The following is an 18,914-nucleotide window of genomic DNA, read 5'->3' as shown; positions in this document are numbered from 1 at the left end:
CTTGAACAGAAGAAAATAAATTGAGGTTGGGCTAGAATGAAAGAGCTGGAGAGAATGGGATCAGATGGGACCCAGTTCATGAGGGTCAGCCCAAGCTGAGAGGCCATGGGGAGCAGGTGACATGTTCAGGTGTAAGGATTAAAGAACTCATCATGGCTGAGATGTAAAAATGGTGTCAGAGGTCTTCTATGGAAGGCTTGAGACTGGCCGAAGGCTGCTCCCAAAGTCAGTTCCCTAGTCGATGGCCTCAACAAGCAGTGTGCTGACTACTTTAAGTCAACCTGACATAAGCTAGAGTCACTGGGGAAGAGGGAGTCTCAACTGAGAAAATGCCTCAATGAGATCAGGCTGTAGGCAAGCCAGCAGGGTGTGTTCTTACCTAGTGACTGATGTGGGAGGACCCAGACGATTGTAGGTGGTGCCACCTTGGCAGGCGGTTCTGCGTTAAACCAGGCAGAGCAAGCCATGAGGAGCAAGCCAGTAAGCAACATGCCTCCATGGCCTCTGCAACAGCTCCTGCCTCCAGGTTCGTGCCCTGCTTGAGTTCCTGCCTTGATTTCCTTTGTTGAACAGTGATAAGTAAGTGTAAGCCAAATAAACCCTTCTTTCCTTCTCAAGTACTTTGATGGTCATGATGTCTCGTCAAAGCAATAAAAACTCTAGTTAAGACAAGAAAGATTATGATAAGGTTGAAGAACCTCAAAGAAAGAGAGAGTAAGGAATATTCTAACACAGGTCAGGTAATATTCTCTCCATGTCTCTGTCTGTCTCTGTCTGTTGTCTTTCTGTCCTCCTGTATTACCCAACTCTTCACCTGTGCAGGCCTATCTGAGCTTGTTCACCAGCTGGTAAAACAAAACAAAACAAACAAACAAAAAACAACTTAAATGAAGAGATGGGTAAAGAGGAACTCGGAAGACATATGGTCACTGGAAACATTGCTCCCAAGTCAGTGTGTTTATATTAAAACAAAATCCATAAATAAGTATAGTCTGCTGAATGAACACATCTCATTAAGCCTCCAGTGAGCAAGCTGTCAACACCTGCCTCATGACTGGCACTCGTCACTAGCTACTGCTTACTTTCTCTTTCCATACTCTAAGAAAGAGTAAAAGAATTTTCAAGGAGCTCACTTGATGAAATCATATCACAGAGAAACAAATCAAAATAGCATACAGTAGTCTAATGCAGTAGGGAAGTCTAACTTTTTATAAGCAGTCGATGCCACCTTATTCTTGATTTACAATAGGATGATATTCTCATAACCTCTTGACAATGTTGAATAATTGCATGCTACAAACCCTTCAGATAACAGAAGGCAACATGGATAACTTCTGATTTAAATTACATGTTTCATTTCCTAGTCCTGTTTAGTGTCAATAAGTAACATTAATTAATTAATTAGGGGTTGCTAGGTGATAAGGGTTATCTGTGATTATTTCTGCACACTGCCCTTACTTTGCTAAAGCATTTGGTCTTTGAGAATTCATAATGAACATTTTTGTATATGGTTAGCTTAATCACCAGTTTGTGTTTATGAAATTTTACATGGTTGCAAAGTTAAAGTAAATGGAATCTTTGTAAAAGATTGATTTATAAGTTGATTTACATGTTGCAATAGTAAGCTTACATTTTGTTGTTAATTATCACCATGACTGTGGCTGCTTCATGGCAATGCCAGCTGTGACATGGGAAAGTAAGGACTGCACTATGCTTCCTCCACTTGGGTATTTGTAATGTGGACTGAAAGAGAAGATGGCAGCAGGACTGCCAGGTTGCTATTTGGTCCACAGTTACTTGGGGGAGGGACTTTTCAAGTTCACCTCCAATATTACATCCAGATGTGTTGACTCAGATGCTGGGAATAATGGTCTTCATTGTACTAGCAGACTTCCACAAAACCCTGGAGTGAACAACAACAAAGATAAAAGGGAAAAGGGCATTTGTAGTGCTTTACATATACAGATATGTAGCACCATCTGCTGGATTCTAGCAAACGAGTGAGACCAGCAGAATATACATTTCGCCAGCAGAGAACTGCTGAGTAGCACAGGACTGGTTTATTCACGGCTTCAGAGTCTAGTCTACAAATGTTGGGGATACTTTAATATAAACAGCCTTTCTGTTCCTGGTTTTAGGAAAAAAATCAGAGGAAATTACTAGCTGTTGTTTATAGTCATACACCTATACAGCTGACTATACAAATACACATATACACACAGACACACATGCAAACACACATACACACCTTCACACACATATATACATGCATAGATGTATAGGTAGACACACATGCATATATGTGCATACATGTAGATACACATGCACAGATATAAAAATTCATATACACATTTGTACATATACAGATTCATGCACATACAAAAATATACACAGAAGTTCATATACACACATACTGGTAGACACACACATATCTGTGTGCTGAGTCAGACAGGGTCTTGGTGGAGGTGAAATTAAGCAGTTCCTGTCCTTGGGTTCAGGGCAAGCAGGCATTGCCTCTATAAGTGTCAATGGCTGCTGTGGGCATATATATATATATAAAATAATGTACAGATTTTCATGTTCCTCCTTCAAGTAATGTCCTCTCTGTTAAGGTTAATAACTCCATGATAATCAGAGACAGCACATGTCTGGAAGGCAAAGGTGTGACTAATGTTTCAACAAAATGGTTAACACTGAGATCTTCTGGACAGTCCTTAAAGTTGTGGAAAGGAAGTCAAAAAACATGAGTTCAAAAATATAAAATTTTTCAACTATGCAAAAATAAGGATGCAATATGAATTATATGAGAAACAAAAGCAGCTGCACTGTGAGCCAACTTGTCAGAAAGACATTAAGGAAGGAGATGAAGAGATTTAGGGAGTGATGATTAAAGGAGATCCCACCCAGCTAAGGTTTTTGTTTATGCTTACAAGAGCAGGCAAATTCCTGAGTTTAGGGTTGACCTGGGATAGAGCAAGGTTAGGCCCAAGTATGGTAGAAATTTCAGGGCGGGGTCCCACCCAGCTAGCTTATTGTCTGTGGTTAATAGAGATAGGCAGATCTTTTCCAATTTTTTTTCCTTTTTGTCTCCTAGAAATCAAAGGGCTGGGGTAAAGGGATGCTAGTTCATAGGATAATCAAAAGGGAATTGGGGTAAAGGCTGAATTGATATGTCAATCAATAACTGGGCTTTTGGTCTGCAAGAAATGAGTTGTCCAGAGTTTTTAGGATAGCAAAAAAAAAAAAAAAAAAAAAAAAAAAAAAAAAAAAAAAAAAAAAAAATGCTGTTTAGAGTAGAGCAGAATACAGAGAGCAGTCTAAAAAACTGTCTCAAGAGATCTAGCTGTCTGGAGATTTCCAAAGAAAAGCAGAATATAGGCCGACAGCTTGGACCCATGATTTGACTTTGAGTTGCTTGTTTTTGCTAGACACCCCTTCTCTTAGAACCCCTCTCCAAGCTGCGGCTGGACCTTGGCATGTGTACATACACACATACACAAGACACACACTTATATATATTTTTGCATACCTATATATACATTCACATGTACACACACCACCAGGCTATACACACAGTTCACTGTGACTTAATTTCACTGTCAAACACAAACATTCATGGACTGCACTCAGTTACTTAGTACTTCTGCAAAGCAGTAGCTGACACTGGAAAAAACATCCTGTGACTATGTAGTTCAGAAAAGATTAGAAAGTCTTTGATTAGGGCCAGGATGTAGTTAGGTGGTAGGATATTTATCCTCTATGTGCAAAGCCTTGGGTTTGATCCTCTGTACTGAAAAAAAATCAGTCATATAGAGAAGTCTTTTAAATGTTTTTCTTCCTTAAAAATGTTTTCTTTAAATAGAACCATAGCCAATTTTTACAAGAAAAATTCAAATTTAGGTGAGCCCATTCATTAGTTCAGCAAGTATTAAGATGTTTTAACAGGTACTGGGAAAGATGACTGGTACATTGGAACAATTCCAATGCTATCAGAAATCCTGTAGTTTCTCTACACTGAGGTTAATGTTCTGTGATAAAAATTTGGAACCCAGATTAATGTGCCCAGGAGGACATGGAAGCAGCCTGTGAAGGACATATTTCACAGAGTGCTAGTCACTGGACAGGAGCCACTAAACACAGGGAACACAGCAGTCACTGGCTCTATTACAGTCTCTTACAGGCATGTACTCTGTCTTCCAACCTGCTCAGGGCACTGGGAACACGCCAACTAATATGCAATCCTGTACACATCTTATAATCAAACAATTTCACAGTGTTTTTCTAATTCTGCTGTGGATAGATTCTCAGTTTACTCAGGTGACACTATATGAAGAATTATATGAGAGAAGATCTCAATAAATGGAGAGGTGTACATTTCCATGTAGTGAGACAATTTACTAAGCTCTTAAATTATCCTCCACACCCAATGTAATTTCAATGAAAGTCCTTGAGACACCCTCATTTAAAGACAATGTCTCAGTCAGTGTTCTATTCCATGACCAAGAAAACTCTTACAAAGGAATGCATTGAATTGGGGGCTGGCTTACAGTTTCAGGGGTACAGTCACTTATCATCATGGCTGGAAGATAGTGGCACACATGGTAGCTGACAGCTACATCCTGATCACAGGCACAAGGTACCAACTAGAACAGTAGCTAAGAGCTACATCCTGATCACAGGCTGAGGGAGAAAGAGGAAAACTCTCAGCTGGGTGTGGGCTTGTGAAAACTTCAAAGACCACCCTCAATGACACATTTCCTCCAAAGGGCACACCCAGTCTCCTAATCCTATCAAAGATTGACTAAGCATTCAAATGCATGAGCCAGAAGATGCTGGTTGGAGGCCATTCTTATTCTAACCACCACAGAAGAGTGAGGCTCTCCCTGGCCTTGATATCCCAGTGGTTATGAGTGACAGTGGCTAAGCCTGATGAGTTCCATCCCTAGAATCCACATTGTGGGAGGAAAGAACCAACTTCTCAAAGTTGTCTTTGATCTCTATTGATGACACACATGCATATACACATGCAAGGGTGTGGTGGTGCATGCCTTTAATCAGTAAGTTCCAGGACAGCTGGAGATCATAGTAGAGAGCCCTTGACTCTACAATCAATCATTCAATCAATCAATCAATCAATCAATCAGTCAGTCAGTCAGTCAAACAAACAAACATTATTTTTGTTTTGTTTTGTTTTGATCATTTTCACACTGACAAGTCAGCACAGAGAGTAATGGTACTGGCTGTGTAAACTTTACAACATGAGTGTGATCCCTAGATTCCACATGCACACATTATATATACAGTTAGTTACACAAACACACACACACATACTACACACATATGTGCATCTTACACTTAGGCATATGTCAAGAATAGCACATAATTTATGATGAGGACATTAATGGAAGGGCCACAGATTCTGTCTCGAAGCTCCTTCCCAGAGCACAAAAGAGTAAAACAATGCCCATGAGCTGACATGGCACACTTAAATGGACTGGCAGCTCTCTGACAAAGCTGGCTAGTTGGGTCAACTGTCACCACAGACACCAAAATGAAAAAAGAAGGCAGTGAGAAATGGTCAATAAGACAGGAAGGAGAGTGTCTCCTCCCCCCCCCCCCCCCCCCGTGACTGGCTTCCCAAGCACATTGCCAATAGACAGTCGGGGCCAGCTGTGTCCAGGTTTCTGGTCTCTTATTCAAAGGATTGACATAAAGGCACAGAGTTTCAGCAAAGGTGACTTCAAAGCAAGGTGACTGTTCAGGTTGGATACACTGTCAAGACTGACATTGGACCACATGAGTGAGGGTACTCAGGTCCTGATTATTGTTTTTGGCTATTTTATGGGGTTCAGTAGAAAGTCAGTTGGGGTGTATGACTGACAGGCTTGGATGATGTAAGCCCTTGCTCAGTGTTCATGCTCCTTCTAGTGATGCAAAATTTTAGTCATCAGCCTGTCCAGTTATAGCCGTAGATGGTAGATCAGCGATTTTCCCTAAAATCTTGTCTCGAGGACGTGGTTCGCCTTATTGTACGTGCACTCCAAACCAGTTTGTGTCAAACCAGCCCTCCGATCCTCATACCTGTATGTATTAGAAATCTGTCAGAATGGAAACCAAGTAAATTTGATGGCCATTAAAGACAGGACTTAGTCTCAGATAAGGGTGTATACACAGCTCAGTGCAGATTGACATCCTGGGGGGCTGTATGCATTGTTTGGGAAAGAACATGTGAACGTAACACATACAAACGAGGTCCTGGTTTTCCCAGTGCCTTGTCAGAACAGGGGTGCACAGTGTCCAAGCCAAGGGGAGTCAGGTTGCTGAGCCATTCCCTATGCTTGCCTTACTCACTGGGTCCTGGCCACTCATATTCCTCTTTCTTTTACTTCCTTGCAGTATGAAAGGAATAGCTGTTTCCACCAGGCAATCCCAATAATGTACTGCCTTCCACAGACCCTACAGTAACAGGACTAATCAAATGTGGGATGGAATTTCTTACTATTAGCCAAAATAACCCTTCTGTCTTCTTAGGTTGATTATCTCAGGTACTTTGTTACTGTTACGGAAAACCGGGTAACTTTGACCAAGGTCAACACAGTGTTTACATAAAGGGAGAGACTTTAAATAAGATGCAAGGCACTTTCTGATTCTAGAACAGCTGGGGCTGATCAGACGTGATGGACAGATCTTGAAGATAAAGCTGGCAAATTTAGTAATGGGTTGAGTTTGTAGGAAAACTTTTATATTTTCAGGTAATGATCCTCACTCATAAATGAGCTTACTCATTTAACCTATAGCCAGTTAACCAGGCCCCTTTACTTGCCAAGCCCTGTCACTGAGGTCCTTTCCCTGAGGCCTGGTGTGCTGTGGCTGCAGGCAGCAGTCATCTTGGTGGTGCACATGACCTGTTTCTTCATAAGATGCCCTTAAGGATGTTAGAGCTTTCCAAAGGATGTCCATGATTCTTATATCATGCTGTTCTCAGTATGGAGACTGTGCATACTGTTGTGAAGCCCCAGGCATTATCATGGTTCCTGTTGGCTAGGCTACCAAGTCCACCCTTACCAAGATACGAAGTAAAGAAGGTGGAGCTGATACCCCGCACTGTGCCAGGCTCAAGGCCCTGGCTACCACATCTCAAAGAATTCCATTTCAAGAAAGTGCAGACTTAAAGAGGTGAATGAAGACGTAGTTGACATAGTGTCTGGGAAACAGGTGGCTATGAACTCAAACAGGTCCCCAGGGCTGGTCACTGCACTCCGCAGGCTTCCCGAGCACTGCCTCCTTAACCACACACACCAACAAAGCAAACACCTTACCCAGAATAGGTAAGTGCAGTTCAAACAGTGAATTAGGTGTTGGAAGTCTTGCACTGACCACTTGGAGACTGAGACAGGATCACTGTGAGTTCAAGCCTTAATGAGTTTCTATATTATTATTATTTACTATATAATAATAAATGGCATTGTGGGTAAATAGGATCAAAATACATTGTATAGAATTCTAAAAATGAATAAAAGGAAGAAACTATAAAACTAAATCCAGCAAGCTAAGGCAACAGGTAAGTTAGAGTTTACTATGGTGTTATTTATCGTCAAAAGTAATTTTCTGGTGGGGCTGTGGCTCGGTAGTAGAGAATTATATAGCATGTGAGAAGCCTTTGTTGTGTCCCCTTCTCTGAATTCTTTTCAAAAGCCAGTATTCTTTTCCCTATACCATTTATCTGTGGAAATCATGTCTGTAATATGTAATAAGGATATAAGTAAGACTAAATACTAACTATTTATAGATAGTTTAATGTCTGGTAAGTTGTTCTTGTTTGGTTTCCTGGTCTTTCCTTGTAAAGCTGGTAAAATTAACAAAATGTTTTGTTAATTTTGTCTACAGATCCCAATGTGGGGCTGACAGAGAGCAGCTGATCTACAAGAGCAGCAAATGGCCAAGACATTGTATAGCAAAGACTGGAGTGGGTCCAGTGTTGATAGTGGGCTTCCCACTGCACCAAAGACTCAGATAAATACTTACAAGTCCTGCAAGAGTCCAACAAAAGACAGACCTGCACAGTCAGTAAGGTGTTACATCTCCGGGCCTCACTACACACCACCTACCCAAATAGATCCATGTAGTGTTTACTATGGATATAAACAGAAAAAAAAGTCCACTGTTCTTTTACAGAAGAAAAGAACCAAATGTCCTCCCAGCACTTCAGATATAAAGTACCAGGCTGCTTGTATCTGAAGGCCTCTTTCAGCTCTGTTATGCTGTCAAACCTGACTCTTCAAGAATCTAAAAAAGAAAACCCCTGAAATGTGTCTTCACTCATGACAGGGGAAAAGAAAATTCAGTTAACAAGACCGAAGAGACAGTGGTTGGCAAGGGCCCCAGGAGCAAGTCCTTGTAGGTGTGCAGAGCCAGGAGGTGCCTGCCTGAAGGTTCCCATCCATCCCAGCGTAGCAAAGGAGGTTCAGCAGAGGAGCATTGCCTAACACTTCCCTTTTGCCAAGCCTTACTAATCACCACAATGCTTCTTTTAGAGATAATTCATGGAGAAACAGAAGAGCAACCGTTGTGTGCTCCTTATCTCAGCAATAGACCCGGACGAGCTTCACAGGTTGTGTATTGTGTCCTGCACACAGGTTGTGTATTGTGTCCCAATCTGTGATAGGGGAGATTGTGGGGAGGAGGGAGGAAGTTGGAGAATTTCTGGTGTGTATCTTCTCTACCTGGGACCACTGGTCTTTAAGCTGCCACCTCTGCAGAGCTCGAAGGTTGTAATAGTGTGAGGTGTCCTAGAGCCTTTAGCTATGCCTGCCTCCTTTTGTGGGAGCAAGGGACACATTGTACCAGTTGGCCCACAGAGCCACCCACTGATACGCTGCATCATCTCCTTCTTATCCCTGACTCCTGCTGTGGATAATTAAGATGCTTCAATGGATAATTAAGATGCTTCAATTACTGCCTTTTGCCCCTGCCACCAGAAGTCCCATAGGGATAGATCTAGAGAGGACCCCCAGCAATGGCAAGAGCCAGCTGCTGGAGCTGCGCTGTGCTGCTTGGGCGCCTGAACTGCTGCAGTCGGGCTTGGTTTGGAACTGGCAAAGATTCATAACAACCAGAAAGGATTTAAGACATGAATTAACTTTTCAAATACCAGTATGTACTGTTCTCCCTGGCTTCCTTTCACAGCAGCGTATAGAACACACACAGCTCAGCAAATGGCATTCGGAAAGCAGTTGGTGTGTTGTGTGTGTCAGCTTGCCTTTTGGTAGGGAGGAGTGTGGTGCTGTGTGTTTCCATCCAGGCGTCTTGTTGTGGATGCTGTTCCACACCTATGTTAAAGCTGACAACCTGGATCGGAACTTTGATGGTGTAGAGTTGGAAACCCAGAGCCAAATTATCTTGGGCTATCTTTAGTCTCCTTAATGGCTATTCGTTGTCCATTTTTACCAGGGAATACTTTTGGGATTGTATTAACTTAGCAGACCACTAACCCCAAAGCTAAGAATGTCATCAGATAGTATCTGAAACTTATAGATAGCACCGACTTCCCAGCTGTACTGCTACTGTTGGGAAGAAGCAAAAGAAATGTACTTCAGGCGCTACCATTTTGTTTTCAGACTCCATTTAATCATAGGGAGAAACTAAATTAAAGGTCCCAGATCCAAGGGGGGAGCCAGAGGCTTCCCTATAGCTGAACATCTTCTGTTATAGACGGTTGTCTGAGTCCACACATCTCAGTGACAACTTCTCCATTTTGCTGGCAGGGTCAAACAAGTTCATATACCTCTGACCAGTGCCTTTGTCCCCTTACTACTCTGAGCTCTGGACCTAATGTCTAGGAGAATGATTTGAGGACCTCGAAGCCAGGTGCCCCAGAGAGGACCAGTCTCCAACAGGTACTCCCTTGTTTCACCCATAATGTCAGAATACAATTGGATAACACTGTAGTTCCCACTAACTCCCCAACTCGATTCGTGTTGCCATCCTACAATAATGTTATATAATCTCCCTTCTTGGACATGGTTCAGATACCAAACTGGCTGTTTCCCTGGGCACTCAGAAAATAAAACCTTAGTTATATTTTAAGTTTCCGTCTCTAAAATGAGTTTTCTCAGCTTCTATCCCAAACCCAACACTATAAAGTCCTTGGTGATGTTTTTAATCAATGCATTAGAAAATGCCTTGATTTATGGCTTCCTTCTGCAATTACAAAAACGTAATGAAACAAGTTTTTATGTGAGAACACGTCATTTGGGGCAGCCTGGATCTGTGTTCCCAGATCCTGGTCCCTCATATATGGCTTAAGAATAAACTAGAAGTTCCTTTTGGGTACTATAGTATCCAGCAATCTGGTGGTCGTCCATTCTGGTATCCCGTAGTCCACCATCCTGGCACCCCGGGGAACCTGTCTTCTGTCCCCCGAACTTCATGATCCTCGGAAGCACCCATGGTCCTTGATTTACACGTTCTGGGAGTCCTGGGAGTGCATCTATCCTTGCAAAAAGAGCCGTGCCTCACAATCCTAGGTAAGCAAATTCTACCGGCTGCGGAAAGGACACGGAAATTCTCAAAGGAAGTTCCGCCTTCCAGACTGAGTGCTTCCTGTTTGGTAACTAAGGGCGCCTGGCTGTTGCTAGGACCGCGGAATACAGTCGGGTGGGCTCTGCAGACTCTGGCTGCGAGCTCCAGGGAACGGTTTGGGGGGCTTGTCTGTGCTCCCTTCGAGCCTGTGCGGCATGAGCAGTGAGTTCCTGTCAGAGCTGCACTGGGAAGATGGGTTCGCCATCCCCGTGGCCAATCAGGAGAACAAGATCCTGGAGGACCAGGTGAGGAGGACCGGGTGGGATTTAGGGAAAGAAAGGACAGGAGGGGCGCAGCTGAGGAATGGTGAAAGGAATGGTTGAACACCGCCAGGACCGCCAGATGAGGACCCGAGGGAGGATAAGTGGATGGATGGATGACCGGGCAAGGACTGTGAGTAGAGGATGCAGGGCCAGGCGGGTATCCAGTGGAGATCAGGGGATGGCCAGAGAACGCCGAGTCCTACGAACAGGTGCCTCTGCTTAGCTCATTTACTCCTCTTGTTCCCTGACTACTTCACTTAGATCTGATACTGATCCTCCCCATTTTCTCTGCTGCTCCAATCAGTAACTACACATTTAAAAGTCTTATCGAAGCAACGATTTCTATTCAGGGTTATAAGCCCGAATATCACTCCTCTAGCTTTTAGGTACCAGCTAAGAGGCTTTCCGCATTCAATCAAGGATCGCAAATGCTTTGTTGGTGTTTGCCCAGTAACTGCCATTTATGTATGTGAACACACAAGATACATTCTCACAAGCACTTGTGTTTCTGTAATGCTTAAAGGGGCTTGAGTTGCTTTCAAAAGACACATTTCAGCGAAGTTTGCAAGGCAGAGTTTCAGATGAGGATGAAGGATATTGTACTATTTATTTCACATTGTTAGGACGAACCCACTAAAATAATACAGTTTAAGCCTCGTTAGGTTTTTTGTTTGCTTTTTTTTTTTTTTTTTTTTTTTAACTGTAACCGCCTTCACAAAGTTTATGAATCTTTAGCAGTCAGCCCAAGGTCCCACAAATTGGTGTTAGGGTCGGGAAGAGGGCCCAAGAACCGAGGATTTGTGAAAATTGACAAAGTAGACGAGAATATTTTCTACCCTCTGAACAGTGAGCTTGAGAAGCCGGGGGGTGAATCTGCTGGGAAGACTGGAATGTTCAGAATGCTCTGCTCTGGTCTCTCCTCTGGTTAGGATCAGCCATTACCCCTTTAGGACCATCAACTTTAGCACAGGTAAAAAAGGTCACTGCTGGTACCCCAGTTGAAGGTTTAGAGCCAGCCCACAAACCTGATGTGTGTCTTGTCAAACTAGAGTTGAGATGAGTGGGGGACAATCTTATACTTAATACATTATACAATTGTACGAGTCATCCTGCTGGTTCTACAGTCAGCATTTGAATTTAAGGGTCTTGTTCTGTAGTTTTTGTTTCCCCTTCCGTTGCATTACCTTCTTTCCTTTTTCGGGTATGTGTTTGTGGTGTGTAGTGGTGGGTTTGACTGCATAGTGTACATGTGTGTGCTCGTGAGCAGAGGCCAGAAATCAACTTTAAGTGTTAGTAGTCCCTAGGCTCCTACTTTACTTTTTGAGGCAGGGTCTCTTATTGGGATCTGGAACTAAGATTAGGTTAAGATGTCAGACTAGTGAGTCTACGAAATTCCCCCATCTCTCTTTCTTTAATTCTGGGATGACAGGAACATGTCACCGTGGCTGGGTTTTATGTGTGTGCTTACAGAGCAAAGTAGTCTTTTCCTTTCTTCCTTCCCTCCTCTCTACTCCTCTTTCCTCCTCCCCTTCATTTTTTCTCCTCTCCTTTCTCAAGGATCATCTAAGAGGAGGAAACTTGAGCTGAGAAAATATCTCCACAAGCTTGGTCTGTCAGTCAAGCCTGTGGGGGATGTTCTTGACTAGTGGTTGGTGCAGGAGGGCCGCACCTCTTGTGGGCACTGTCATCATGGATAGGTAGCCCTGGGCTGTATCAGAAAGCAGGCTAAGCAACCTATGAAGAACAAGTCAGTAAATAGCATTCCTCCATGGCCTGTGCTTCAGTTCCTGCCTCCAAGTTACTTTCCCTGCTTGAGTTCCTGTTCCTGTGTCATCAGTGATAAACTGTTCTGAATGTGTAAGATGAAATAACCTTTACTTTGGGTCATGGCGTTTATTTATCATAGTGAGAGAAACCTAAGATAGTAAGTCAGCCCACAGATTAGCACTGAAATAGCATTTCCTTTGTGCCCCCCAGGGAAGTAATCCTTTTGTATGAGAAGTGCCTACTTTATGAACTGCAATACTAATTTTTTTGCCAAAATAATCTCTAGTTGGCAACATTATTTTACATTGAAAAGATCAGTGGAGTTCTAAGAAGTTCTTGTGGAAATTAAAAAAAAATCACGGTACCATGTACTAGATATTTGTGTCCTTCCAAAACTTTAATTTAATGTCCTAATTTTCGGTGTGGTGGCCTTTAGGAGATAGGAGCTCCAGAGTGGTGCTTATACTCTTTGCTTTTCTGTTGCTTTGATACAACACCATGGCCAAGGAAACTTGTTAATTAAGGCATTTAATTGGGCTTAGAATGTTAGCAGTTTTGTAAGGATCACAGTCAATGGCAGCAGAAATAGCAGAAATCTCAGTCTCAAAATGTAAGCAGGAGACAGAGAGCATACTAGAAATGGCATGAGTCTTTGAAAAGCCTCAAGCTGATGGGCATCAACGAAAGGAGAGACCCTTGGTCTTGTCAAGGCTCGATGCCCCAGTGTAGGGGAATGCCAGGGCAGGGAGGTAGGAAGGAGTGGGTGGATGGTAGAGAAGCACCCTCATAGAAGCAGGGGGAGGGCAGATGGAATAGGGGGTTCTGGAGGGGAAACCCAGAAAGAGGACATTTGAAATGTAAATAAAATATCCAATAAAAGAAAAAGAAAGATTCTCCCACCTCCCAAAAACCCATATAATGAAATAAAAAAAAAAAAAAGCCTCAAGCCAACCCCCAGTAATATACCTTCCCCAAAGCCACACCTCCTAGTCCTTCCTAAACGGTTTTATTAACCAGGAACCACGTGCTCAAACATGAGTCTATGTGGTCATTCTCATTCAAACCACCCCAAAGGTGAAGCTATCATAAATTATTCAGTGACCTTATAAAAAGAGAAAAAAGAGGTACTCTCCCTGTTTAGATACAGTAAGAAGACATTTGTTTGTAAAGTGAGAAGAAGGGCATCACTAAGAATCCTGCCGTTCTTAACCTTAATTGTGACAGGTATATTTCTGGTTGGATTTTTTGGGGGGGGGCATCAAGTCTCTGGTATTTTTGTTATAGTATCTCAAACTGACTGTGATACAAAGTAAATGAAAATTTATTTTACTTCTTAATCATGGCATCTGTTTCTTCCAGTTATCAAAGCTAAACAAGGAAAAGTCAAACTTGCAAGATCAGCTTCGTGACTATGAAGATCGAATAAGTTCCATGACTTCCCACCTTAAAAATGTCAATCAAGAGTTTTTATTTACACAGGTACAGGAATACTGTTTTGTGTCGTCATTGGCTATTAGGTGCCACATTTGCTCTTAAGATTTTTATGTTAGAGATTTAACAGGAAACCCCACCCTAATCAGATGATTGTGAACATAGTTTTGAACAGGAGACAAAAAGAGTGCCTTGAGAAACTTGAGTACTGTTGTTAGTTGTGAGCAGAGACTCACTGAAGCAGAAATCACCACCAGGCTCTCTCAGAGTGTAAGCTGGTAATCCTGCACAAGAGGGGGTACCCTGGGGAGCAGTGCAGAGTGACTGAAGGCAGACCGATGACATGTGGCTGTCAGAGCTTCTGTCTCCAGTTTACCTGTCCAGCACGGACCTCTGGGCTCGGTTCAGCTGCTCTTCTGCAGTCCTGCAGTGTCATGGTATTTTAGTATAGGTCAGGATTAAAATTTTATTTTTTATGATACCGTCTTGCTACAGAGCCGCTCTCAAACATATGATCTTCGAACATTACACTCCCAGGTGCTGGGGTTACTAATGTGTGCCATCACACCTGGCTCGAGAGGATAGTCTTGTTGGGCATCAACAGGAAAAGAGGCCCTTGATCCTGTGAAGGCTTGGTGCTCCAGTGTAGGGGAATGCCTGTGCGGGGAGGTGGGAGGGAGTGTGTGGGTAAAAGGGGGAGCACCGTCATAGATGTAGGATGAAGGGGGATGGGATGGAGGTTTCCAGAAGGGAAACCGGGAAAGGGGATAACATTCGAAATGTAAATAAAGAACATATCCAATAACAGAAATGAAAAAAAAAAAAAGGAATTGAAATCTTAACCTCAAGAGTGATGTTCTTATGCTTTGAAGACTTTTCAGATAACAGGGGCAGGCAAAATTCATTTTAGACATACTAACACTGGGGCTAATAAGATTGGCTCAGCTTTTAAGAATGTTTGCTGAGCTCTCAGAGAATCTGAGTTCAGTTCCCAACACTTATGTTGAAAGGTTTACAACCACTGTAACTCCATTTCTTCAGGGAATGACCTCTCCTGGCCTCCATAAGCCATGTGCCATACACTCATGGGCATAGACACATAAATAAAATAAAAAAATATAAAAAGCAATACTAGTAAAAATCCACTTCAGTTAAAATGGGGTGACTATGTAGAGGCCACAGGAGCCCAGAGCCCAGTACACACCAGCACTGGGAACATTACAATTTCCACCTCAAAAAATTAGTAAGTGTATCCTATTATATTCAAGTGGACAAAACCATGTTTTATAAACACTTTATATTCAATAAAGGTAATTACTAACCTTACTGGATTTTAGTATAAATTCTAATGAAAGTTTTGCACTTAATTAATTTTTCTAATACTAAGAATTCCTCCAGATTGGATGAGCAATTGACAAATTACGACTTCTCAGCTCCTTACTACACTACTGAGTTAGGACTGTAGGGACAGAGGGTCTCTGTGAGAACATCTTATTATGAAACCTGGATTGTAGAGACCAAAGTCAGTAGCCTTCACCCAGGGCCAGCAGCTTTGGTTTGTAAAGTAGTGAGAGCACACCCTTGAAGGGCTCTCCAGCCAGAAAATAGTCTTTTAATAAGCAGAGCTAAATACAAAGACATCACTCTATGCATTCTAAGAGATGTTCACCTCTCGGCATGTAAACAGTTATCTCAAACTTGTCTCTGTTAGGTAGAATGAATGATGAATTCAATATAAACCCCATTTTCTCAATTATTTATAACCAGTATTTCTCACCTTTTTGTAAGGATGAATTATAGCTTCTAGCTCTCACCCTACCAATTTCTTCAGTTTCTTCCATATTGTCCCTGAACTCCTGACAGTAGTCTGCTAGGAAGGACACAGCAGTGAGAGACGGCAGCTGCAGAGGAACCACAGGCCATAGTGGGGGAGATCCCATCCGGTGGCGTTAACTGGGTTTAATCTGAGCAATTGGTTTGGGGCTGTTTTGTGCAGTGATGTATTGTATCTTATACTATAGAAACGTAAAGTGCTTCTTTGTCGTGTGATTATTCTTCAGTCTCTTTACAAAGCACGGGAGAGTGAAATTGAAAGCGAAGAGCATTTTAAGGCCATTGCTGAAAGAGAGCTGGGGCGAATCAAGGATGAAATCCGACTGCTGGAGAAGGAGATGGCGATCATCCGCGAGCGCAAGAGCGATAAGGAAGTGGGTGTGGCTCGCTGTGGTCCTGCCTCTGTACCAGCCCTGTCCGGGGAGAACCTTTTCTCTGAGATTTACTTACATGTTGTTTTTTTTCCCTCAATAAAATGACCACGTAGTGGTTTGAAAGAAATGATCAAACATTGCATTCCCGCTATTAGTAAGACCTGCTTACAGGCGCAAGCCACGTTATTAGCAGACAAATAACTTTTGGTTTTAAATTGCACCTCAATTTTTTTACCTTTCATACTCATCTGTGAACGTGGGGACCTATCTGGTTAGCCTCTCTGCTGCGGTGGAAAAACACTGACCACAAGCAGCGAGGGAAGAGCACTCGTTTGGTTTATATGTACTGATCTGTCTTGAACATTAAGAGAAGTCAGCACAGGAACCCGAGCATAGCTGGAGCTATGGAGGCATGCTCCGTCCCGGCTTGCTAGCAGACTCAGGCCAGCTGCTTTTCTTACATCTCCCAGGAACACAACTCACAGTGTGCTGGGCCCTTCCACATCAGCCATTCATCGACGGAATGCATATACATTCATATACATATCTTAATTTTATAAAGCAATGTTTGTATATCCAATATAAATAACATTTTTTGATTTAACATATGTTTTCTTTTGTGGCTAATGACTCATTAAGCGACAGTATTTGCAGAAATAATGTTTTCCCTGTATTCTATTTACTTCAATTGGAAATGCTTCCAAATCTCTACAGGGAGACCTCTTTAGGGTAGCAGATGTGACTAGAAATGGGCTGACTTTGTCATGTGTTTAAGCAAGTCTGACAAGCAAACTTTCTTAATGGACCCACACACGCTCACATATTTGGGGCGGCTGTGGTTTGGGATCTAATGAGTTCTTTATGAGAGAACTGCCCTAAAGCTTTTTCACAAGAACGTTGACTTAGCTAACTGTTTTTTGACCTTGTGTGAACATCGCAGTTTTATAAATGAAGAATTAAAACCATAGTAGCATAGTAGTGTTAGGATGAACATACGCCACGTGCATGTGGAGGGCAGAGCCTGGCTTTCTCCATTTGTTTAGCGGCAGAATGTGGGCGCCACTATGTTTGCATAATAAATGACTTATTATCACCTGTTCTCTCCCACACCTTGACAAATAGAATGCTATATTTAAAGCTACTCAAAAGCTGGATGGCTTGAAATGTCAGATGAACTGGGACCAGCAAGCCCTGGAGGCCTGGCTAGAAGAATCGGCTCACAAAGACAGTGACTCTCTCACTCTTCAGAAGTACTCTCAGCAAGACGACAACAAAATCAAGGCGAGTTGTTAGAAGTTTCTAGAACTGCTTTTTTTTTCTAAGTCAACTGTTAAAGCATGAGGTTGTAGTTACTGATTTTAGAGGCAACTGTCCTTGAGGGTTTGGGGCCAGGCTCTCCTCTGAGAACATTTTGAAAGGAAGTAAGCAGTCAAATGCTCCAATGCGCTGCTGCCTCTGAAGCCATATGGCCCACCAGGAACCTGAGTTGTGACTTCAAAGGACATTTCAAAGCATTTCAGGAGAGAAAGTTCTAATCATCCTAAAACTATGAATTCATTCTGGATACTTTGACATTTAATTTGAATCAGTAAGTTCTACTGATCTGAGATAATATTGAGGTTGATAAGTTATTTATTGTAAATTCACACTTTGTAAAATCCACTTAGAATTGCATCTACTGAGATTGTGAGGTTACTGCCACACACATGTAGTTCTCTAGCAGATTAAATACTACATGTGCTATTTTAAATATTTTTAAATGGCAGGTTGTGTTAGCATCTTTCTCCTAATTTGTGTTAAAAGGCATCTTAGAAACAAGTACATTTTCATGGGGATATATGCAAACAACACATTAATGCCTTGGGAGTTAGACCATAACAATAATACATATTATTTTATAGTGTTTAGTGTTTACATGAGCTGTATTAATACAGAATGATAGATATGATATATGCCAGCTTTAATACTGAAATAACATGATATTCATAAGTATTTTCCATGTAACCACATCATAGGCCCTGACTCTGCAGTTAGAAAAGCTGACCATGGAGTGTAATGAGAAGAGGAAGGTTCTAGACAGTGAACTAACAGAGACGCTCAGCGCTCAGGTAGGTCTACGGAGATATTTACTTCCTAACTTCCAAGGTGATACTTGCCAAAGCGTTTAGATTAATAGAAGTGTCGTCTTCTATTTGTTCTGCAGTTAGAGTTAGATAAAGCTGCACAGGATTTCCGGAAGATTCACGTAGAGCGACAGGAGCTCATTCAGCAATGGGAGAACACCATTGAGCAGATGAAGAGGCGGGATCAGGAGATAGACAACTGTGCCCTGGTGAGCCAGCTCTGACCCTGCTAAGTGCTACTGTCTCCTGTTTACCCCATCCATTTAAAATATACACCATAGCTAGGGCTGTTGGTACACACTTTTAATCTCAGTACTTGGGTGGCAGAGACTGGCAGATCTCAGTGAGTTTGAGGCCAGCCTGGTCTATTTAGTTCCAGGACAGCTAGGGCTACATAGAGCGATCTTGACTCCAAACCAAAAACCAAACCAAACCAAACCACCAAAACAAAACAAAACAAACCACCAAACCAAACCAAACCACCAAACCAAACCAAACCAAACCAAACCAAACCAAACCAAACCAAACCAAACCAAACCACC

At 42.3% G+C, this 18,914-nt stretch overlaps 1 protein-coding gene across 1 annotated transcript in view; it reads left to right on the top strand.

The window, feature by feature from the left end:
- Positions 1-10,736: 10,736 nt before the first annotated feature.
- CCDC39 (coiled-coil domain 39 molecular ruler complex subunit) overlaps positions 10,737-18,914 on the top strand; it is a gene marked incomplete at its 5' end in the record, with an annotated part of 30,235 nt that continues 22,057 nt past the window's right edge. Inside the window, 6 exons of the mRNA XM_080929283.1 lie at positions 10,737-10,826; positions 13,971-14,090; positions 16,103-16,249; positions 17,372-17,530; positions 18,265-18,357; positions 18,453-18,581. Coding sequence (XP_080785409.1) covers positions 10,737-10,826; positions 13,971-14,090; positions 16,103-16,249; positions 17,372-17,530; positions 18,265-18,357; positions 18,453-18,581 — 738 coding nt within the window. The remainder of the gene's footprint in view (positions 10,827-13,970; positions 14,091-16,102; positions 16,250-17,371; positions 17,531-18,264; positions 18,358-18,452; positions 18,582-18,914) is intronic.

This window comes from Micromys minutus (assembly GCF_963924665.1).
Source record: "Micromys minutus genome assembly, chromosome: 15".
NCBI classification, from domain to species: Eukaryota; Metazoa; Chordata; class Mammalia; order Rodentia; family Muridae; genus Micromys; species Micromys minutus.
This window is presented reverse-complemented; position numbering and strand designations above follow the sequence as displayed.